This window comes from Papilio xuthus, unplaced genomic scaffold (genome assembly GCF_000836235.2).
Source record: "Papilio xuthus unplaced genomic scaffold, Pxut_1.1 DF825946.1, whole genome shotgun sequence".
Taxonomy (NCBI): Eukaryota; Metazoa; Arthropoda; class Insecta; order Lepidoptera; family Papilionidae; genus Papilio; species Papilio xuthus.
The window spans coordinates 839,647-863,604 of record NW_013532703.1 but is presented as its reverse complement, the minus strand read 5'-3'; the positions used below and the strand labels follow the sequence as shown (position 1 = coordinate 863,604).

General features: G+C 36.8%; 2 protein-coding genes across 2 annotated transcripts in view; one reads left to right on the top strand and one right to left on the bottom strand.

The window, feature by feature from the left end:
• LOC106123793 (uncharacterized) overlaps positions 1-12,157 on the bottom strand; it is a 13,594-nt gene extending 1,437 nt beyond the window's left edge. Inside the window, exons 1-17 of the mRNA XM_013320199.1 lie at positions 12,100-12,157; positions 11,504-11,724; positions 10,860-11,222; positions 10,111-10,377; positions 9,561-9,824; positions 8,974-9,291; positions 8,530-8,853; positions 8,051-8,383; positions 7,417-7,758; positions 6,648-6,976; positions 4,620-4,669; positions 3,724-3,959; positions 3,066-3,612; positions 2,350-2,693; positions 915-1,184; positions 380-589; positions 4-157 (exon numbers count right to left, since the gene is read on the bottom strand). Of these exons, the coding sequence (XP_013175653.1) occupies positions 4-157; positions 380-589; positions 915-1,184; positions 2,350-2,693; positions 3,066-3,612; positions 3,724-3,959; positions 4,620-4,669; positions 6,648-6,976; positions 7,417-7,758; positions 8,051-8,383; positions 8,530-8,853; positions 8,974-9,291; positions 9,561-9,824; positions 10,111-10,377; positions 10,860-11,222; positions 11,504-11,724; positions 12,100-12,106 (4,579 nt within the window). The 5' untranslated portion in view covers positions 12,107-12,157. The remainder of the gene's footprint in view (positions 1-3; positions 158-379; positions 590-914; positions 1,185-2,349; positions 2,694-3,065; positions 3,613-3,723; positions 3,960-4,619; positions 4,670-6,647; positions 6,977-7,416; positions 7,759-8,050; positions 8,384-8,529; positions 8,854-8,973; positions 9,292-9,560; positions 9,825-10,110; positions 10,378-10,859; positions 11,223-11,503; positions 11,725-12,099) is intronic.
• A 4,850-nt stretch (positions 12,158-17,007) lies between these two features.
• Positions 17,008-23,958, top strand: part of LOC106123792 (uncharacterized) — a 9,550-nt gene continuing 2,599 nt past the window's right edge. Inside the window, exons 1-8 of the mRNA XM_013320198.1 lie at positions 17,008-17,089; positions 17,414-17,685; positions 17,905-18,555; positions 18,979-19,310; positions 21,109-21,191; positions 22,551-22,813; positions 22,937-23,461; positions 23,631-23,955. Coding sequence (XP_013175652.1) covers positions 17,083-17,089; positions 17,414-17,685; positions 17,905-18,555; positions 18,979-19,310; positions 21,109-21,191; positions 22,551-22,813; positions 22,937-23,461; positions 23,631-23,955 — 2,458 coding nt within the window. The 5' untranslated portion in view covers positions 17,008-17,082. The remainder of the gene's footprint in view (positions 17,090-17,413; positions 17,686-17,904; positions 18,556-18,978; positions 19,311-21,108; positions 21,192-22,550; positions 22,814-22,936; positions 23,462-23,630; positions 23,956-23,958) is intronic.

The following is a 23,958-nucleotide window of genomic DNA, read 5'->3' as shown; positions in this document are numbered from 1 at the left end:
CGCCATCTCCACCGCCGCCGCCATCTCCACTACCTCCGCCATCTCCACTGCCTCCACCATCTCCGTTTCCTCCGCCTCCATCCCCTCCTCCGCCACCTCCACCTCCTCCGCCTCCTCCGTTGCCAACACAACCCGCTGCATGGGGCCAGTCACACACCTAGAATATGTTATTAATTTTTAACTAGCTGTCGTCTGGATGAAAAATATAGAAAGTTACATAAATTGAAGTATCCTTACCATACATAAATAACTCACGCCCTCCTCTAGATATTTCTTCTTAACTAACTTTCTTAACTAAATCAGTTATTACAGTATTTAAGGCTGGCTTCAGCCAAAATTCTTAAGAAAAGCCTACAATACAAGTACAATTTGTAATTACCTGGGCAACGGGATTAAAATGTGTTCCTGGAGCACAATTTCTCTCTACTTTCTCTCCGTGTACGCAGTAGTAAAATTTACTGCAATCATAATGAGGTAACAGTTGATGGATATCGAAGTCGGCGGGGCAGCCGTTTGGTAACAAGTTTCCTCCACCTCCGCCTTCACCTCCTCCTGGAATGCAGCCAGCGTCCTCCTCCCAGTCACATACCTATAATTTTAACACTATTTGTTAATTTAAACCAAACGTATCGTATCGTATAAGAAAAACCGGTTCAATTGTTTGGACTACAGTCGGTAACGATGGAACTTACAAACTAACATACATAAAACCTCACTACCCACATTATTCTTTTGAGTCAGTTGGGTAAAAAAATACAGTTTAAGCATTAGAAACATTTACAGCCTTATCAAGGAGCAAAAATACTTAAAAATTCATATTTAAAGTTTTAAGGTTAGTCTTAAAACTATTTTTTCTATAGTAATTAGTCACTTGTTACACTATTGCCTAAGCTTTAGTGTGTTTAATTACTTACCTGTAGTACAGGGTTAAAATGTGTATCAGGGGGACATTCCCTTTCTTCTTTCTCTCCATAAACGCAATAGTAGAACTTGCTACAATTATTCTCATGAGGAAGAAGTTGATGAATGTCGAAATCAGCCGGACAACCGTTTGGCAGAGTGGCACCTCCTCCACCACCACCTCCGCCTCCGCCACCGCCACCTCCTCCGCCTCCGCCTCCACCTCCGCCACCGCCTCCACCACCGTTATTGACGCACTCGGAATCCCAAGGGAAAACACAAACCTGGAATAATGGATTAAATATTTTTACGTACACACACATAAGCGTACACGCCATAAGTACATGCCGGAGAGAGGGGACGTCAGTCGATGTCAGACCTTTGAGCTGGCAACACGTGTCGGTACGTGAACGAGCCAAATATAGCACAACGAATGCTACAGTTGGAATCCAGAATTAAATTTTAGAGTGATTATCCTTTTAGCTTATGTCAATAAATATCGATACAAAGTAATGTCAGCTTTATGTAAATGTAATATTCCTAAAACTACAAATTAATTAACATAGATAACTTTGTCGAAAATTCCTCTTGTATAGATAATGGTAGTAAAAATCAAATCTTTCATTTGATCAGATTAATAAATAGTTGTAGATAGTTCATTCGAACGCGTGAAAATAATAATCCTGTTATCATTTTCGGATTAGGATTAGAATGATAAAATTGTTTACATATAATAAGTCACCTTGTTAATTTGGTAATAAATTTCCTGGTTCTGGTCAATGGAAAAATATGACAAGAATTTGAAACGACACACATATTAATCTGTGAAGGTGAAGGAGGTGAAGCCGATCTTGAAAAGTGTCATTCCTTAATGATAATAATAATTTTAGAGGATGAGATTTTTAAAACAATTTGTTTAAGTAAAGTTATTTGTTAAACCTTAACAAAATTGGTATAAGGTACAAATGTATTCAAATATCATGGCGGCTCCGAAATATGCGCGAGTCGATCCGCAGCTTAAGTTGTAACGCGGTGCAATACGAAGTCCTTCAGTCACCAGGACTTTTGAAAGAAGTAATAGCACTTGAGTTAATTTAATATTAAAGAAGCATTGATATTACGACATTTTTTATAATATGAAATAATATTTAAATGCTACTGTTTCCTCGACTTATCAGTCTACAGTTAATCAGTTAGCTGTTAATACAATCGATTTCTGGATTATTATTAATCCAGATTTAGTTAAGCTTATCTGATAAAGAAAATTTGAAAATACTTCGCAGATAACTAGTATTTAACATTCAGCACCGGATGAAAGAAAATAATATATATCGTTTTCTTTACAAAACAAATATTATAAAAATATTTTTTTTTACTAATAAAATTTACCGCGCTTGTGTAGATGTGGATGAAGATTATATCAGAGTAATGTTAGTGTCATTCACTTACTTGTTCTTTAAAACTGAAGTAGGTGCCAGCAGCGCATCTTCTCTGTACCTTCTGTCCGTGCACGCAGTAGTAAAATTTGTTGCACTCCGTCTCATGCGGCAACAATTTGTGAATATGAAAATCAGCTGGACATCCGTTATCTAATAAATCCGGAGTTGCTGGCGTTGTTGACGTCGTTGATGCTAGGGTTGTAGTTGTAGTTGTTGGAGCTAGAGTCGTCGTTGTTGTGGTTGGTGCCTGCGTCGTTGTAGTAGTTGTTGGAGCTGGCGTTGTCGTAGTTGTAGTTGGTGCTTGGGTAGTTGTTGTAGTTGTCGTTGGAGCTAGGGTCGTCGTTGTTGTTGTTGGTGCCTGCGTCGTTGTTGTAGTTGTTGGAGCTGGCGTCGTTGTAGTTGTAGTTGTAGTTGGAGCTAGGGTTGTAGTTGTCGTTGGGGCTTGGGTTGTCGTTGTTGTGGTTGGTGCCTGCGTCGTTGTTGTAGTTGTTGGAGCTGGCGTCGTTGTAGTTGTAGTTGGAGCTTGGGTTGTAGTTGTCGTTGGGGCTTGCGTTGTCGTTGTTGTAGTTGGTGCCTGCGTCGTTGTTGTAGTTGTTGGAGCTGGCGTCGTTGTAGTTGTAGTTGGTGCCTGCGTCGTTGTTGTAGTTGTTGAAGCTGGCGTTGTTATTGTGGTTGGAGCTTGGGTCGTAGTTGTCGTTGGGGCTTGGGTCGTCGTTGTTGTTGTTGGTGCCTGCGTCGTTGTTGTAGTTGTTGGAGCTGGCGTCGTTGTAGTTGTAGTTGGTGCCTGCGTCGTTGTTGTAGTTGTTGAAGCTGGTGTTGTTGTTGTTGTGGTTGGAGCTTCGGTAGTTGTTGTAGTTGTCGTTGGAGCTAGGGTCGTCGTTGTTGTTGTTGGTGCCTGCGTCGTTGTTGTAGTTGTTGGAGCTGGCGTCGTTGTAGTTGTAGTTGGCGCCTGCGTCGTTGTTGTAGTTGTTGAAGCTGGCGTTGTTGTTGTTGTGGTTGGAGCTTCGGTAGTTGTAGTCGTAGTAGGTGCTGGTGTCGTTGTTGTTGTCGTACTCGTAGTTGTTGTTGGCGCTGCCGTTGTAGTAGTAGTTGTTGGCGCTAGCGTTGTAGTAGTCGTCGTTGGCGCCGTAGTTGTGGTCGTTGTGGTTGAAGTAGTTGTTGGCGCCGGTGTTGTTGTAGTTGTTGTCGTTATAGGTACTGTGGCAGTAGTATCAGCACCAGTGGCAGGACTTCCGGGTAGTGTGCAATTTGCCAATATGGGATGAATGCAAACCTTAAAGTAAAATGTTCATTTAATACTACTATTTAACCTCATAAAATTTGGTAACAACCGTTCTTTCTTTAGGAAACGTTCAAAAAATGTTCATTAATTCGATTTATTTACCTGTTGCTCAAAAGAGAAATGCGTGCCTGGCGCGCAATTTCTTGGTGTTGTCCATTTCACACCGTATTCGCAGTAGTAGAATTTTGTACAGTCGTATTCGTGGGGTAGAAGGAAATGCTGTTCCGCGTCAGGGCAATCGTCTGAGACAACGGCAGATCTCTCATCCCCATCGTACCATTCTCCTCCTGGTGGTCTGCTCTGCACTAACGCCAGGGCAGCCAGGAAAATGAGTTTTCCTAAAGAATCCATAATAATTGAGTTATTTATAAATCAATAAAGTAAGCTTATCCATCACACATTTTCTTGTTACCAAATATTTAAATCGAATGATATTTTATTCTTTAAAAGGTTTAATTAATACTAATCAAGCTATGAAATCATTGAATCATAATACGAGGTAAATATTTTTATTATATATAAAAAAATCCTATATTGAGAATTCAAGGTTCAAAGCCAAGAGCTTTAGCTCTTTTCTTCAGTTATTCTAGAAATCTAGTATGTCTTCACTATGTAATTAGAAATACCTTTCATAGCGCCCGCGTCACACTAACTTCACTTATGATATAAAAACCACTAAATAATTTAAGTGACGATTTGTAACTGCTAAAATACGAACCTGATTTTGAATATATATCCAAATTACCCTTTATACTAATACATAGCCGATAAGCTTGGATAATAGCTTGTAGATAAATTGATAAGACATAACAGAAGTCGTAAAGACAATAAGGTGTTGTTGTAATTTAATTGAATGAATGATATCGATGTAAGAAAATTGAGATATTAATCACTTTCTCGTAACTTCGTATCCGTTATCAAAAATACACACGTAAAATATTACTTATTCTACAATTTCATAAGATCTTCCCTTCATCATCGTCTCCCTGTCCTTTTACCATTTACGTAAGGTCGGCGCACCAATCTTTTGTAGATACAATCCCAGATCCTTTAACATATTTATATCTTATCAATTTATATATCCGTACATACACATTTATATTATATATTTTAACTTAAGTTGTTTTTCTTTTCATTAACTTAAATTTTGTTTTTTATTATATGTTTACCGGAGTAACTAATAATTGTTAAATGCTAAAATGTCGTGAGTGTGGGTTGTTGTAATTTTGTGGACTGAATATTATATACCTATCTGAATATCGGTGCCCACGATACAGGCATTGCCTAATGTGGGCATCACTAGATTATCCAAATTAACCATTAATGGTAACTTAAGTTTAATTTAATTTCTTAGTTATGTGCAATTTTATTATGTTAGTTATTGTTTCTTGGTTTAATCTGTATTACCTATAATAAAAACTTTTCTTTCTTTCTTTCAGTTTTCCGCCCTCCAAATCAATTTATATGACCCATGGCACGCCAACTATTCATCTTTTCCTAGATACCTCTACCGATATACATACTTAACATTTCTTGCCACATTCTTCCTTATTCATATTATGGTTGTACCAAGCTAACCCTTTACATCTTATTTTTCTACTACTGATGCTACTTTCAGACTTCCTTTAACTTCATTTCGTATCCTAACAAAAAATTATTTTGTAATATATAATTTTTTTTCAATAGTTGCTGCTTGTTTTAACAGGTAATGGAGTGCCAAAAATATGGTGGAGATAAATTTAAATGGTGGAAGTATAGGACAAATGACTATATTCAAAAGTATCCATTAAAAACAATACGAGAAAATCAACATGGACTTTATTCTTGCAGTTGTTGCAAGAATGTGGTTGCAGTGTACATATGTTTTTTTTTATATCATAAGGTGGCAAACGAGCGAGCGGCCACCTGAAATCGCTGAAATAGCGAAGTGACCGTTGCCCATAGACATACGCAATTGCATATGCGTTGCCTACCTTTAATCGACGGAGGAAAGGTTGCACAGAAAGAAAATATCTTCCCTTCCCATGCATCCTCGCATCCGGAAAATCCACTTCCACTTCCCATCCTTTCCTTATAAGAAATAGGATGGGAAGGGAAAGAGGACTAATTTTGGCCTCCGGGACGCACACTCATCAGAAGAAACGCGGAATTGCTTCCACTTGACGCCTGTCTTCTGTGTGGTCGTGGTATTTCACCGGGCGAGCCGGGACAATTCGTGCGAAGATGTTAAAGCGGGCTCTACCACTGTTAAATGTTAAATGTTCCATGGACCTGGAGATCGTAAAGATTAAATTCTGAATCGTCCGGAAACGATTAGTATTTTGTAATAAGATTTAAATAGCTTATCGATTTCGTATTAAAACATTCAATAATAAGGAGGAAAAATTTACTCTTTGAAATGTATACATTGCCTTTCTTGTCTTTTGTCCAACTCTACTTTAGGTCTGTAACTAACAATACTTCTAGTCTATCTTCGAGTCATTTTTGGGAATGAAATTTAAATTAGCAAATTCAAAAAGTATTTTCTGGCATTCTTAAAAACTTTAATCCGGGATTGTCACAATTACCTTATTACGGTTAAACTGACATTAATAGAATCACTATCAAGCAAATTAGAAGATTCTTCAAAGACTAACAAAGGTCAATATTCTTGTCTGATTGTCAAATAACATAAGGATTAAAAATTATTGCTGTTCATGATTCACAATTTTTTTTTTATATTAGCATATTGTTTGTCTCCATGATAAGACGATAATTTTTTAATTCGCTAACGTCATTTCCTTGAATATCAGATTAATTTAGAGTTAATATGAAAAGATTAAGAAAGAATTAACAAATTAAGAAGAAATTGCAATTTTGATCGAGGAAAAAGTATTTTGTGGGTCAGTTTGTTAATTAACTATATAATAAAAGACATTTCTTGATATAATTTCGTATATATTTTAGAAGATTAAGGTCCAAAATTTAAATAGTAATCAAGCCAAAGTTTAAATTATGTTTCGACATTTTATTTCTTTTTTAAATACCGTTTAATCAAATCAGGATCGACCTTATTCCATGGAAGGAATATTTTAAGACCGTCTGGCTGAACTGAGGACAATATATTCTTCCTGACACAAGATACGTTGCAGACAAAATCACATGTATAAGTTTGAGGGTTAAAATGGAGCCCTTCGGAGCAAGTTCCTAAAACAGGCTTAGTACCGTCGCAGACCCAAAACTTAGAGCATTCAGTATCATGAGCCCATGGAAGAACATTACAACCGCTTTCACATTTGTTGCCATTCGGATTTGGCTTAGGTTTATCATCTTCTCCATTTTTAGCGCAACCAGCTTTATCCGGCCAATCACATACCTGTAATTAAATGGAACAATTTTTACTTTTCATCATTACAAACAGCTAATAAGAGATTGCACTATAACCAAAAGATTTAATTCTTTCTTCATCGTTTTAATCGTTATACTTCACGATACTTTTCATGTTAAAATATGTCGAAATAATCTAGCATTTATTATGATGCCCCGACAGTATTTTCCTTTTTTATTTATCATAAGGTGGCAAACAAGCAGCGACCTAACAAATGTCGTAATAGCGAATTGACTGCTTTCATAAGATGAACGGAGTACACACATAATGACTTATTCTCGTATAGTTCCCTTCATCTGTTAAAGCCACTTATCCCTCCTACCCTTTCATTATAAGAAAAGGATAGGAAAAAGCGGGAAATGTGTCTTTATAAACTAAACCTTTGTCTTGTGGTATTTACTAATAGTTTTAAATAAATTTGTGCGTACCTGTAGGATGGGGTTGAAATGTGTGCCCGGGGCGCAGTCCCTTACAACTTTGTTGCCGTGTACACAGTGATAGAACTTAGTGCAATCGCTTTCGTGAGGCAGAAGGTGATGTATGTGAATATCAGCAGGGCAACCATTTGGTAACCATGTTGTTCCTCCGTTATCGCCACCATTATTACCACCGTCTGATCCGCCGTTATCGCCACCATTATTACCACCGTCTGATCCGCCGTTATCGCCACCATTATTACCACCGTCTGATCCGCCGTTATCGCCACCATTATTACCACCGTCTGATCCGCCGTTTGTAGTACATCCAGCATTTTGAGGCCAATCACAGACCTGAATTTAAAGACCAGAACGATAAATCTCATAGTTTTTGTGGCTGTGATTATACCCGTAACACATTAATTAAAACTAATAATTTTATAAATACTGCATTTTTTAAAGTATTTACAATAATATTTATAAATAATTTCAGTTGATGAAACTCCTATTGTATTCCCAGGCGTTTTAATTGAATAACTATTGGACTAGTCTCTGAAGCCTGTCGGAAGGGAATTGTCAGTAAAATTATTTTTTTAACTGAAATAATCTACCAATTAAAGAGTTAAAGAGGAAGTAATTCATTAACCTGCACGGTAGGGTTGAAATGTGTTCCTGTAGGGCATTCCCTCACGACTTTTTCTCCGCGTACACAGTAATAGAACTTTGTACAATCACTTTCGTGAGGAAGAAGGTGGTGGATATGAATATTTGAAGGGCATCCGTTCGGTAGCCAGTTTGTTCCCCCGTCATTACTACCTCCCCCATTTTCTCCTCCATTACTACCTCCATTATCACCCCCTGTTCCTCCATTTTCCCCTCCGTTACCACCTCCAGAGCCACCATTCTCTCCACCATCGCCTCCACTACCACCATTTCCACCATTTGAACTGCATCCAGCATTTTTAGGCCAATCGCATACCTGGCATTGTAATAGAAAACTTTTAAACTCTCTTGATATAACGTTTATTTATATTTTATAACAATTTAAGTCGAATATATAATGGGCATTGGACATTTCTGAATGAAGGAAAAAATTTAAGTTAGTTTTGTAAAATCGGTACCTACCTGCAAGGAAGGATTAAAATGGGTGCCAGGAGCACATTCCCTCATAACCTTTTGACCATAAACACAATAATAGAACTTTGTGCAATCATTCTCGTGAGGAAGAAGGTGGTGAATATGAATGTTCGGACAACCATTCGGTAGCCAGGTAATGCCACCTCCACCATCGCCACCCCCTGATCCACCATTTTCTCCTCCATTACTTCCACCGCTGTTGTCACCCCCTGATCCACCGTTTTCTCCTCCGTTACTTCCATCATTACCACTCCCTGATCCATCATTTCCGCCATTAACAGTACAACCAGCATTTTGAGGCCAATCGCACACCTGTAATTTTCTTAAATTTATACGTTTGCTATTTACTGTTTCATATTCACCCTTTTTTATGTTCCACTAATTCTGTTATGTATTTTACTTAATTTGTTACATTTTTAAAACGACAATTACCTGCAAGAATGGATTGAAATGAGTTCCTGGAGCGCATTCTCTCATAACTTTTTCACCACGAACACAGTAGTAGAACTTTGTACAATCACTTTCGTGAGGAAGAAGGTGGTGGATATGAATATTGGCAGGGCATCCGTTCGGTAGCCATGTTGTCTCTCCCCCACTACTACCGCCCCCTGATCCGCCGTTTTCTCCCCCGTTACTTCCACCATTACTGCCTTCGGAGCCACCATTCCCACCCTCATTACCTCCATTGTCACCATTTCCACCATTTCCTCCATTTGAAATACATCCAGCATTTCGAGGCCAATCACAAACCTTTAGTTATGAAAATTAGAAATGTTTTAGGAATTTTTTTTTCTCTAATTTGAACTGAACTTGAACTGTATCTTACAAATATTATAACTGCGAGTGTTTAGATGGATGGATGGATGTTTGTTTTAAGTTATCTTCAGAACGGCTGAACGGATCTCGATGAAATTTGCCATACATATAGAACATAGTCTGGAAGGACACATAGGCTACTTATTCCTTTTTTTAATTCAAGCGGACGGTGTCGCGGGCGACAGCTTATTGTTAATAAATACCTGCAAAGTAGGATTAAAATGTGTCCCTGGTGCGCAATCTCTCATAACCTTTTTCCCATGTACACAGTGATAAAACTTAGTACAATCACTCTCGTGTGGAAGTAGGTGATGAATATGAATGTTAGCGGGACAACCATTTGGTAACCAGTTTGTTTCTCCCCCACCATTATCCCCACCAGTGCCACCATTCTCTCCTCCACTACCTCCATTGCCACTATTTCCACCATTTGATTTACACCCGGCATTTTTAGGCCAATCACAGACCTGTAATTTTGGAATTTCTATGTTAATATTTATCAATTTCTAAATATTTATTGAAGTATTAAAACTAAGCCGAAATTGTTGTTAAGTCTACATAATATTTTTTTTAATATAAGCAGATTTTATATATATTCACTCATATTTCTTGTACCGTTCCAACTAAGCTGTATGCTTGTGCTAGGATATGGTTTACGGTAATAGTCGAATGGCGAGATTCGAACCCCCGACCTAGAGATCAGAAATCCGTACTCTTAACCATTAGGCTTTTGACGCTTTCGAATTTAATTACCTGTATAGTAGGGTTAAAATGTGTTCCTGGAGCACATTCTCTCATAACCTTTTCCCCTAGTACACAGTAATAGAACTTCGTGCAATCGTTCTCATGAGGAAGAAGATGGTGAATGTGGATACTGGCTGGGCAACCATTTTCTAGCCAGGTTGTCTCATCACTACGGATTCCAATTTTGTCGTTGACGTTTTTGTTTTTACTGTAATTACCTTCTCCACTTACTCCTCCAGTTAGAGTGCATTCAGCATCTTCGGGCCAATCGCAATTCTATAACGAAACAATTTTTAATTATTTTTATTCATGGTCATAATGAGAAAGAATGATAAATATCTTCTATATAAAAGAAAGTCGTTAGTTACATTATTTATAACTCAAGAACGGCTTTACCGATATGGCTGAAAATTGGCGAGGAGGTAGCTTAGAGCCAGGAGACGGACATAGGATACTATTTATTCATTTTTTTCGAATTTATGCCTTGAAGAGGTACTTTTTATTTAATTGACTAATATTATAAATGCGAATGTTTAGATGAATGAGAGGTGGATGGATGGGTGTTTGAAGATATCTGTAGAACGGCTGAACGGATTTCGATTAAATTTGGCATACGTATAGAACGTAGTCTGAAAGAACACATAGACTACACTAATTAAGTTTTTTATATAATATATCCACGCGGACTAAGTCGCGGGCGCCAGCTAGTTTTTAATATGTATTTCTGATTCATATTTTCGGAATGAATTAGTCATTACCTGTGTGGAAGGATTAAAATGTAATCCTAAAGCACATTGCCTCAAAACTTTTTCACCATAAACACAGTAATAAAACTTGGTGCAATCACTCTCATGAGGAAGGAGATAGTGTACATGATAGGAAGGACAACCATTCGGTAGCAAGGACATTTTGCCACTTTGTTCTAATCCAGTTTTATCTTCAACTATTCCACCTCTATTTTGAATATTTGATATTCCATCTTCTTTATAAATGCTTATATTTTCTTTACCATTGTATTCTCCGTCAACTACAACATCGTTACCAATTTCTTCGTCACCTTCACCATTGTTTCCTTGATTTCCTTCATTTATACAACCAGCATTTTCGGGCAAATCACAAATCTGTAACAAAACAAATTAACATTATTATAGCAAATAACAAATGCAGTAATACCATGGCTATTGCCGCTATTACCTTTTCTTTTATATAACCTCTACTATCAGATATCTAATAATGACCGGTCCTAATGAAGGAACGATGACAAAAACGAAAAGCCCTATCAACCCTTATTGGACACAAGCAAAGTGCCTTCTTCACTTTCTTTCTATCTCTTACATTACCTTGCCTAATCTGCCTAGATGTCATTTAACTAGATGAAACATTATTTGTACATCGCATTCACCTGGAGTTCAAAAGAGAAATGAGTGCCGGGAGCGCATTCCCTCGGCGTGGGATATTTTAATCCGTATTCGCAGTAGTAGAATCTCGTGCAATTATCTTCGTGAGGCAGCAAGAAATGTTGATGGTCTTCTGGACAATCATCATCGCGGAGAGGAGTTTCATTTTCGTTTTCCGGTGGTCTACCCTGGACTAAAGCAAGGGCAGCTAGGAAAAATATCTTTCCTGGAAAACGAAGTTTATGAAAGAGCATTCAGCTATGTTTCTGACGTTTATTATTACGTATATTACTAAGAAAGTAAGAAATAATTAATACTTCATTACTTAATTATGTTTCAATTTATGAAAAAGGTCGAAGTTGTAAAATTAACTGCTGTTTTTTTTTAAAAAGAGAAGGGGGCAAAGGAGCGGCGGTAACACTGAGGTGATCAACGACATCTATGGACATTAGCAACACAAGAGGAACTGCAGATGCGTTGCTCGACTATTAGTGTAAAAACATGTTATAAATTCAATTTAAAGACATTGAAGGGAAAGTGAATATTATAGAAAACATTTGCTTGTCTCACGGATTCGATATAGACTACATAAAATACATACCTTTCATTGTACCCTTGTATTATTTAATATAATAAACGCACTAACAGATTATTTTGCGACAAATTAAAACTGCAATATTATTAGGTCAGTACTTTATATACCTAAGAAGTACTTGACTATGATACTTAATATTAAGTGTGCACTTAAACTTTCTATAATCAAATAGTAATTTGATAATAAAAGAAAATTATTTAATTATAAATATGTAATTATTCTATCACACATTTGTATCTCAATTAATATTGATAGATATCAACACAACTGAAGTTTTCGACTTCTAAGGGATGTTTAAAAAATGATAAAATTAATACAAGTGTCTCTACATTTTACTATTTAGACTTTAGTGCCCGGGGTGGGGGGGCGTCACGGTAGCTACATGGGATTCTCTTCCAGATGGGAGCATAGCCATTAAACCCGTGGCAATCCGCGTTTCGTCTGATGAGTGTGCGTCCCGGAGGCCTAATTTAGTCCTCTTTCCCTTCCCACCCTTTTCTTATAAGGAAAGGATGGGAAGTGGAAGTGGACTTTCCGGATGAGAGGATGCATGGAAAGGAAAAATATTTTCTTTCTGTGCATCCTCTCCTCCGTCGATTAAAGGTAGGCAATGCAATTGCGAATGGCTATAGGTAACGGTCACATCGCTACTTCAGCGATTTCAGGTGGCCGCTCGCTCGTTTGCCAACTTATGATATATAAAAAACCCTTTGTTCCTCCTACGCATGATGGCGAGGTCACGGGCACGCTTTCGCTTTCGTCCGCAACTCCGTCTGACTACAGTTTAGTACTGGGGTAAGAGTAGACAACGTATAAATATTTCCAAAGGCTCGCTCGATCTCTTATAGCAACCATAGCGTAAACTGCCAAAATACTTGTATGTAAACATTCTTATTATGCTATAAATTTTGTATAGTCAGCTGTATAAATATGTATACATTTACAATGTCCAATAAAATTAGTATACATCTTAAGTTTCAAACGTAAACAACCGTAGTACACTCATGGTCGGAAGCATATGTATACATGAACATTACCGAAACTGAGGGCGTATAGAAATTTCTGGTGTATTTTAAATATTGATGCGGCTGACTGTACCCGTGTTTCGGCAATGGAAAATCACGCTAAGAGAATTATAAATGTGTGATTTTTTTATTATCTCTAATTATCTATATATAATTCCATTTTTACATATGTAATCATCAATTGCTAAATTACTTTTTGATAACAGTTTACTAAGCATAGTGTGAATTTAAAAGAGCTGAGAATTTAATTATTTGATTATACCACTGTTAAATAATTTTAATTACAAGTTAGTAATAAATATTACAAGTCGTATAATATATCTAATCGTATAATAATATATCGTATCATAGTATACCTTTGTCATATCGTTTAAAATTTACGTAACTTTTAACTTTAATCTTAAGGGCTCTTTAAATAATTCTAATCAAAGTTCCGGTCTTTTTATACATTGCGGATATCAAATTTACATGGACTATACTTGAGAATTGTTACATTCAATTGAAATATATTCAATGACATAGATAATGTAATCGTTATACAAAAATAACAATGGATTAAAATTAATTTAAGTTTGATATTATTTTGTTATTATACATATCTGTTTAAAAAAACAAACCGTATTATAATCTATTATTTTATGTCCTTTTAATAATGGTTTTATTCTTATTAGAGAAATATGACTATTAAAATTTTATTCACATAATAAATTATTTATTAAATGTTCCTGACAAAAATAAATAGCATTCAACGTAAAAGAAAAAAAACACCTAGCTAAAATATCACAGCAATTTTACTTTAATGATATTGTCAATATTACGTTATAAAATTCTATCTTACTATTATAAATGCGAATGTTTGGATGAATGGAAGTAAGAAGGTATGCCCAGAACTGTTGCACGGATTTCGATGAAATTTGGGACAGATGTAGAACATAGTTTGGAAGAACACATAGACTACTATTTTTTTTTAATCCTGCGTGGCCGGAGTCGCGGACGGAAGCTTAGTTATATTGTAAACAAGAGCCTACATCCAACAATGATTTTTTTACATCATCTTTTTTTAATATACCGTGAAGTAAGTTTAATAAATATTCATAACATTTACAAAGCTGTAGAAACCTGTATACACTGTCGGTATGAAAAATAATGTATACATGTGTCCGTTAGAAAAATGTATTCTTAGCCGGAAGCACGGACACGTGTATTTTATTTATGTAGCTGACTGTACTATTTGCAATAGTTCTAAGTGCATTTTATTAGTCTTAATCATAATTAAAAACTCCCAAAAGTATTAAATATCATAATGATTATTTTGGTTAATCAGATAATATCGGATTTAAATATCCATCTAAATGATTACTATCAACATATTCTTTGAACGGCTTACTCTGATTTTTTGCTTTATCTACGGAAATCTGAACAAAATACAGACATATTTTAATTATGTTCATGATACTAATTATCTTCCTTAAAGATAACTTTAAAGTTATTTGTATTATTTTATAATAAGTAAATTTTATAATAGTAAAAAAGCAATTTAAAAAAAAGAAGCCATTACTGACTACCGTTGTAAGACTTCGGGAAAAAACACTAATCATAGCAATCAGTAATCATCATCTCGCTGGTACTATTCCACTCACATAGAGTCGTCGGGTAAGGTTTTATAAACATTAATTGATTTTAATGTTTAATACAAATGACATGCTGCGGGCACTGGCTATGCCACCCCTGGGTAAGTTACAGCAAACACCGACTCTGGAATGGTGTGACTAGTGTGAGCAGCGTGTCAATGATTGAGGTCGATATTGTCATGAAATAGATGTGGCCATTATGTTCACGATTAAACAGTAAACCTTTATTTTTCGGTCCATATAAATTCTAGGAGCGTCGGTGGCTCAGGGGTCAAGCCCTTGACTTGCAAACTGCAGGTTTTTCGATTTCCGATTTACATATGTATCCGACGTTCTTACGGTAAAGGAAAACATCGTGATGCAACCTGCACAAATCTGAGAAGTAAACCAACTCGCACTGAGTTGGGTTGATTATGGCGTATTCAACCCTAACCTGGCATTCTGGCATATTATAGAAACGACCGTACCCTGAGACCCACGGAGAAACGAATGGAATGACAAGTCGCTTGTCAAAATCGGTTTAATCTATTACCTTCCAGGCTTTAACATAGGCCTTAACTCACCCATCCCACGGATATGTCGGACATATAACGAATTAAAAAGAGGAAAGGATATTACTGATATTTTCTGCACCTCCTTACGTAATTACAAGAAACTAATTTCCACACCTCCAGAGGCACAGACCTAAATATATTGTTAGATTATTATTTTTTTTGTTTTCTTTTCTTGGTTTGTTCATATAATTTTTTTTGTGTTTTATACTTGTTTGTTTTGTATGAATGTTGTACACCTGTTATTGGATAAATTATCAGTTTTATTGTGTTTTATATTGTATTACTTTGGTCAATGTTGCATAATTTATCTGTTGTGTGTACTTGTCTAATAAATAAATAAACAATGGCATATATAGTCCCATATACTTATATTTTCCCACATAATAAAACCCCGTTTTCAATCAGTTAAAAGGTATTACAAAATGCAATCTAGAGAAAAATGCAAATCTCGAAAACAGTTTTTATTTTCAACTAAGCGAATTAAATGTTATCAATTAGATAAGTCTACATAATTAGCCTTTCAATCATAAAGTGGATAAGCACAATGGCATCGCCAGGATTATCCGATTGAAAAATATTTGTAACTACCTATTCAACACGACACCGTCCGCGTGAGATTAAAAAAAACACAATCAGCAGCCTACGTGTTCTTCTAGACTATGTTCTATATCTGTTTCAAATTTAAACGAGATGTGTGCAGCCGTTCTGGAGATTACTTCTAACAAACATCCATACATCAGTACAAACATTCGCATTTATAATATTAGTAATATTGTAACAATTTCATGTAATATGAATCAGATATGCATGAATTTTGTATCGTTTCGTCTCCACCGAGGGGCTCGGAGGAATGCTTTATTCATACTCCGCGCCCCGGGGAGGACGCGGTAGTTATGTGGGATTCTCCTCCTTAGCGGAGGCAAACCCACTAAACCTCTCTGTTCCTTCAACGCATAGGGACGGAGCCACGGGCACGCTTTCGCTCTCGTCCGCGACCCCGTCGGCGTCAGCTGCCGAGGCAGCTCCCTCACGAGGGGCTCGGAGCCTACCCTAAATCAAGGGTGACTAGGCCATGCGATATAACTGCTTGTTTTAATTAAGCTTTGAGACGCGTGACTCCAGTCAAATGCGACTATTTTTATATTACAGTTTTCTACATCTACAACTTACTAATATTATAAATAAGTATGTTTAGATGGATATTTGATACATGGAACTAGCTGAAATTTAGCATAGATACATAATGTGGAAGAATACACAGTTTACTTAAGTTTTTTTTAATACCGCGCTAACGGAATTGCGGGCGACAGATTAATTAATTATATAGAGGAAACGTGATTAGATTGAACCACGAGGTGTGCTCTGAAGAATTTTTTGGTACAACTCCTACCTCCAAATACCCTTTACGGACGGCACGATAGAAAACCAAGTTCCAACCATATCATTACCATGGCTTGCATTCCACAACGGAGCTGTTTACGCGAAATTTTCTAGAGATATATTACTCATTCCAATGATGTCATTATTTTTAGCATTGTTTTAAGTGGATTTTCATGTAAAACTTGTTTTTCCTCAATTAAAGATCTCAAATAAGATATAGATTGTGACACTATTATTATCGACAGATCTATTTTTGATCGTATCGGTAGCTCTATAGTATATTTGGAATAAATAGCTTTCATTTCATTGAATTTGAACCAGTTTCTGTGGTGATTTTGGGACGCAAGTTTTGATTGGGTTGCAATTGTTTTATTATTATTCAAGCGTCAATTAGACGCAATGATTGGTATGTGATTTTATAAAGTTTAAATATATCTGTTTGTGCAGTGATATCATTTTTAGTTGCCTTAAAATGAGGTTCTTCACAATACTTCGTTTTCATATAGCCAAAATAAAGATCTTCAAGACTTCAAATGTATTAGCCAGAAAAAGGTTTGCAACTCAACGATGTGACTTCAATTTTAAAACGTAGTTGAAGCATCACTTTTTGAATAATTCTTCCAGTACAAGTTTTGGGTAGTTCATAATTCTCCGTCAATATAAACTAACGAAGGTACAAAACGACACAAAGAACCTTAATTACGAGCATAAGAAATGTTTTTTTTTGCAGGAAAAGTGATATTCCTAGCTCTCCTGGCTCTAGCCCAGGCGATGCCGTGGGATGATGTTATGCCAGAGAACGCAGACGTACAAGCAAACAGTGAAGAGGAAACTCTTCTCACGGACAGACGTGTTCCAGACGAGCGATGTCCTGAGGACCAGACTCATTTCCTCATCCCTCACGATTATGATTGTACCAAGTTTTACTACTGCGAGTACGGTCTAAGATGGATACAGCCAAGAGACTGCGCTTTGGGAACTGAATTTTCTGCAGAGATACAAGTATATTGTTTACTTTTATGACTACTACTTTTTACCTTAAATCGGTCTACGCGCTATTCCATTCACCAATCTCTATGCCAAATTTAATCCAGATCCGTAAATACGTTTTGGAATTACGAAGTAACAAACATCCATCCACCCATATAAACTTATAAGTATGAAGTAATATATTAGAAATGTTAGCCTAAGTCGTTCCTTATATTTATCTTTTTTTACCAGGTGTGTATCCATCCGGTGTTGGCGAATTGCACACTGCCAGGATCACCTACTCCTCCACCAGAGACAACCCCATCTACCACAACGACCACGCCAACTACAACAACCACAACGACACCAGCTCCAACGACTACTACAACCACTACACCTGCTCCGACCACAACTACTACAACTACAACAACACCAGCACCGACAACAACAACAACAACTACAACCACAACAACTCCTGCTCCAACAACAACTACAACCACAACAACTCCGGCTCCAACAACAACTACGACCACAACAACTCCGGCTCCAACAACTACAACAACCACCACACCAGCACCTACAACAACTACGACAACCACACCTGCTCCAACAACAACCACAACAACTACAACAACACCAGCCCCTACAACAACAACTTCGACAACCACAACAACACCAGCCCCTACAACAACAACTCAAGCACCCACAACAACAACATTAGCACCAACAACTCCACCATCATGTGTTACTAATGAAACATTACCAAATGGTTGTCCTGCAGACTTCAGTATTCACAAATTATTACCACATGAAACAAACTGCTCTCAGTTCTACTACTGTGTTCGAGGAGAATTAGAACTGAGGGAGTGCTCCACTGGACTACACTTCAATCCAGTATTAGAGGTAATACGTCTTTAAAGTTTTCATCGATATATTCTAGAGCTAAGGAAATGACGACATTTTGAACGTAATGAACTGACTACAAAAAGTGTGGACCTATAGCATTTCCAAAAGAGCGTCGGTGGCACAGGGGTCAAGCACTTGACTTGCAATCTGCTGGTCCTGGGTTCGAATCCCGCCATGTACCAATGTGTTTTCCGATTTCCAATTTACATACGTACATTTATCCGACGTTCTTACGGTGAGGGAAAACATCGTGATGCAACTATCTGAGAAGAAATTCAAAGATATGTGTGAAGTCAACCAACCCGCACTGGGCCAGCGTGGTTGACTATGGCCTAATCACCCTTAACTTAGGGTAGGCTCCGAGCCCCTCGGTGGGGACGCGTAGTGAGCTGATGATGATGATAGCATTTCCTATTCTAGGTTTGTGACTATCCAGAAAATGCTGGCTGTGAAAGTAACGATGGAGGTGGTGATAGTAACAATGATAAATGCAAAGATGGCTGCAACGTGTTACCGTGGCCGCATGAAACCGATTGCGACAAATTCTGGAGATGTGACGGCGAAAAAGCAATCTTGGCTATATGTTCCGAAGGTCTACATTTCAATGCAAACACTCAGACTTGTGACTTCATTTGTTACGCGAACTGTGAAAGGAAAGAGATTCAGGCGACATCTCACGGCGCTGGTTTGAAACTCTTCATTCCTTGGCACAGAGTAGACCACAATTGGGTGGGACAATACATTGGCGAACTATAATGATTATAATAACTTGTTATTAATTAAAACATTGAAATAAAATATACTAATAATAGATACTTGTATTTTACTGTGAATTACCTCTGTTTTAACACTTCTATAACAACAGAAGCCCATTTCTTTCGAATAAACTTTGAATATGAATTTTGTGGAAATAAATACCTGATTGTTTAGCTGTTTATACATTAGTTTTGTTAGAAAGAAAATCCGACACTGTGCAACACTAGCCTTATTAAAATGTCGACGTTTATGTCCCCTCACTAATCATTCTGACTCTTGACTTAGTAACGAAAGCGCGCCATTCACGTCAAAGCATTCTAACTAATAATGTCTAAAAGTTTATAATAATATTCCAACTAACGGTTGAATAATTTAATAAATGTTAAGGGTTACATGGATAGGGTTAAGCCTTAGAAGAGATGGATTGCGTTAAATGTAAACTTCATTCGTTGAATGTTACCGCAGCGGGACAACTGGTTGAGCAAAAATTAACTATCAAACCAAAGTAGTACAGTTTTAAAACCGCAATATCTTCTAAACTATTATACTTAGAGTTTTGAAAGAAAAACTATTTAAAAGAAAATTTAAATGGCTTCCTTTTAAGATATAATTTGTTTTAATTACTACTTTTTGTTATCCGTAAAAGACCGTATTAAACCGATTTAACAGTGGGTTACTACTGCCATAACGGTTGTCAATACATGTGTCAAAGTCTAAAGCTAATGTATATTTGTCGTACATAAATTGATAAAATCATCTTTAAGATAATTTTAGCAATCTTTTTTATCTAATTAACAATCATATAGGAAGTCGAAATAAAACACGCTACGTTAGGATGTGTACACAATTCTAATTTTAACAGGTAATTTATTTTTTAGTTTATATTACTATTATTATGTTAATAAATTAAGTTTGATTCGTTCTGTCTAATTACATAATCTATGTTTTAAATACATATCAACTGACACCGTTGGTTTGGATTAATAAAAGCTTTTCGAGCTTTATCCTACTAAATTATTTTTGCTTCTGCACAGACGACAAACAAGATAAATTATTAAAACATTTGAATCACATTTCAACTACACCACATCATCAGCTTACTATACGTCCCCACTGAGGGGCTCAGAGCCTACCCTAAGATAGGGGTGACTAGGCCATAGCCAACCACGCTGGCCAAGTACGGGTTGGTTGACTTCACTCATATCTTTGAATTTCTTCTCAGATATGTGCAGCATCACGATGTTTTCCTTCACCGTAAGAACGTCGGATAAATGTACATATGTAAATCGCAAATCGAAAAACACATCGGTACATGGCGGGATTTGAACCCAGGACTTTTACAAGTCAAGTATTGAAACCCTTGAGCCACCGACGCCGACACCACATAACATTTTATAACTGGATCCTAACATGAAAATATACGAGAAAATATTCATTACGTCATCGACAAATGTCTTTGATTGTTTGTATCGGGCGTAAATTACAATAACTAATTTCACATAAAAGACAATTTTTTTCGATGGAATTACGAAAACGTATATCGAAAATATTCCTGATTAATTCTTTACTGCAAGTGCGACCTCCCCAGGGGGTTAGCTAAATGTTGAAAAAACAATAGACTAACGTTAATCTTGCACTGTTTGGAAAAAAATCATGGTCGTCAGTTTCTTATCCAAAATAAATGATCGTCGCTGAGATATTATTGATTTTATCATTAAATTTATCAAATATGTGATTTTATCAATGACATTAAATGCAGTATTAAGAATAAATAGCAACCCTAAAATAATAATTAATGCAGTGCATCGAAGATCTCTTGCAGAATCGACTGGAATATAATTGCATCGCGAAAGAGCGTCAATTCGACGCAATGATTGGTATGTATCCTGTCAATTTCAAGCTTAAAAAAAGGGGAGATAGAAAAATGTTTTTTTTTTAATACAAATTCTTTATTCTAAAAATCTTTATTAATCTGTTTATTTTTATCAATTGATATTCCTTAATTGTCACACTGAAGCATTTTGATTTAAAGCTCTTTATAATATTTACAGTATTTTTTTCAATTTACAATCTGCAGTACGAATGGGCCTTGCCCGGTGCAATACCAAAACCACAAAGACATGCCTTAAGTGGAGATACCACGTAGCATGATTAGTGCGCGTGTCGGAGGACTAATTTCAGTCCTCTTTCCTTTCCTAACCATTCTTCTAGAGAAAGGATGGGAAGAAGAAGTGGATTTGATGAAAGAGCGGATTTTTGTGCTCCCCCCTTCGTTGATTAAAGTTTAGCAACGCAATTGCAGATGTCTCGGAGATCGCTAGCTAAAATAAAAATATATTGTTGTCCTTGTTTAATTAAAGAGAATGAAAGAGATGATATATGTAACGATTATTAATACAAGTGTCACTGCAGTTCTAGTTCTACTAAATAGAGATAGATAATAAATTAATCACCCTTAACTTAGGGTAGGCTCCGAGCCCCTCGGTGGGGACGTATAGTGAGCTGATGATGATGATGATGATGAATAAATTAATTGTTTTTGTTTCAAAATTAATTCTATTAAAGTATTAATAGGTTAATATATTTTTTAAATTGTTTGCAAATGTAACGGTATTCCTTCGATTCATTTTATTATCTATTGCGTTGTTAATCATAATAAAATCTAATCCACAATCGTAATAACAATAAAAATACCGCTTTTATTAGTTTTACGAATGCATTGATAAATGAATATGACTCGAAGATTATCAAATACTATCAGATTAGTTTTTTTTAAAGGTTATGATATATTGTTACGAAATACTAAAATTAGTCTAATTTACTTCTAGATTATTTTCTCTTTGAATATAATCGAAATTGTGGATGTGTCAGCTTTAATTACTTTGGAAAACATACTTAAGTTTGGGAACAGTTGGAACCAGGAGATAAATTACTGTAACGAGAAATCAATCTTCTTATACTATAAAATTCTCGTGTCACAATTTTTCGTTCCCATACTCCTCCGAAACGGCTTGACCGATTCTCATGAAATTTTGTGAGCATATTGAGTAGGCTTGAGAATCGGCCAACATATATTTCTCATCCCCCTAAATGTTAAGGGTAGACCACTGCTAATTTTTATTTTTAGACAAACACGCGGACGGAGTCGCGGGCGACAGCTATTATTATTAAAAAATTATGTGGCTTTTTAGACAACTGTTATATTTAGTACTATACGAATCTTTATCAACTTTTAGGTAGAATATTTCTATTGGCCCTTTTGGCGTTAGGTCATGGGATGCCACGAGATGCTCCAGAGACTCAAGATATTATAGTAGACGAGGAGGTATTCCAGGAAGAGAGGAGGGTAGTTCCCGACGAACGGTGCCCTGCGAATGAGACCCATTACCTTTTACCACATGATTATGATTGCACAAAGTTTTACTATTGTGAATACGGACTAAGATGGATTGCACCAAGAGACTGCGCCTTAGGCACTGAATTTTCTGCTGGATTACAAGTAAGTCGTAAAAATGACGCTATATCATTATATTTATCAAGAGATTCAGACGTAGTCTATAAAAACAGTCAATCAATAATGTCAATAAAATTTGTCTAATTTTAACATCCTTTTTTTTATTAGGTTTGCATTCATCCAACATTGGCGAATTGTACACTTCCTGGATCTCCTACACCGCCAGATGATTCAGCCACTACAACACCAATATGTCCTCCTGCAAGCACAACTACCACTTCGACAACAACTACTTCAACGATATGTCCACCAACAACCACAACCACAACAACTCCTTCAACAACAACAACTACTACACCATTAACAACAACAACCACAACGCCATCAACAACAACAACTCCATCAACAACTACAACAGCTCCTACAACAATATGCCCACCAGGTACTACTACAACACCTTCAACTATATGTCCACCAGCAACAACCACTTCACCCACAACAACGACAACAACAACTACCCCACAACCACCTTGTGGTGATCAAGGGACACTACCAAACGGTTGCCCCGCTGACTTCACAATACACCAGTTGTTGCCGCACGAAAATAACTGCTCCAAGTTTTATTATTGCTTGAGAGGAGAACTTCTAGAGCGGGAATGTACGGCAGGAACACATTTCAATGCGCAGTTACAGGTATCTAACAATATTTTTAAATACTTTCGCAAGATAAGGTCTTAGTGGGGGAACTATTGTGTCTCCAGATAGGAAATATTTAGAAATTCTCGATAAGATTAGATAAAGACATGCAGATACTATGTAAAATAAATTGTTGTTACTGACAATTATTTAAATACGTTAAAAGGTTTGCGATTTGCCGAGAAACGCTGGTTGTGACCCTAACGCTGGAGGAGGATGCGATTGCGGCGATGGCGAAAATGGTGGAGGTGGAGATGGGGGCGGAGGTGGAGGTGAAGGAGATGGAGGTGACAATGGAGGTGGAGATGGAGGAGATGGTGAGGATGGAGAAGGTGATGGTGATTTAGACGAAGTTGAACTCCTGCCTAACGGTTGCCCCGCTGACTTCTCCATCCACAAACTGCTGCCTCATGAATGCGACTGTACGAAATTCTTCTATTGCGTTCGTGGTGAGAAGGTGGAACACTCCTGTCCATCTGGATTGCACTTCAGTC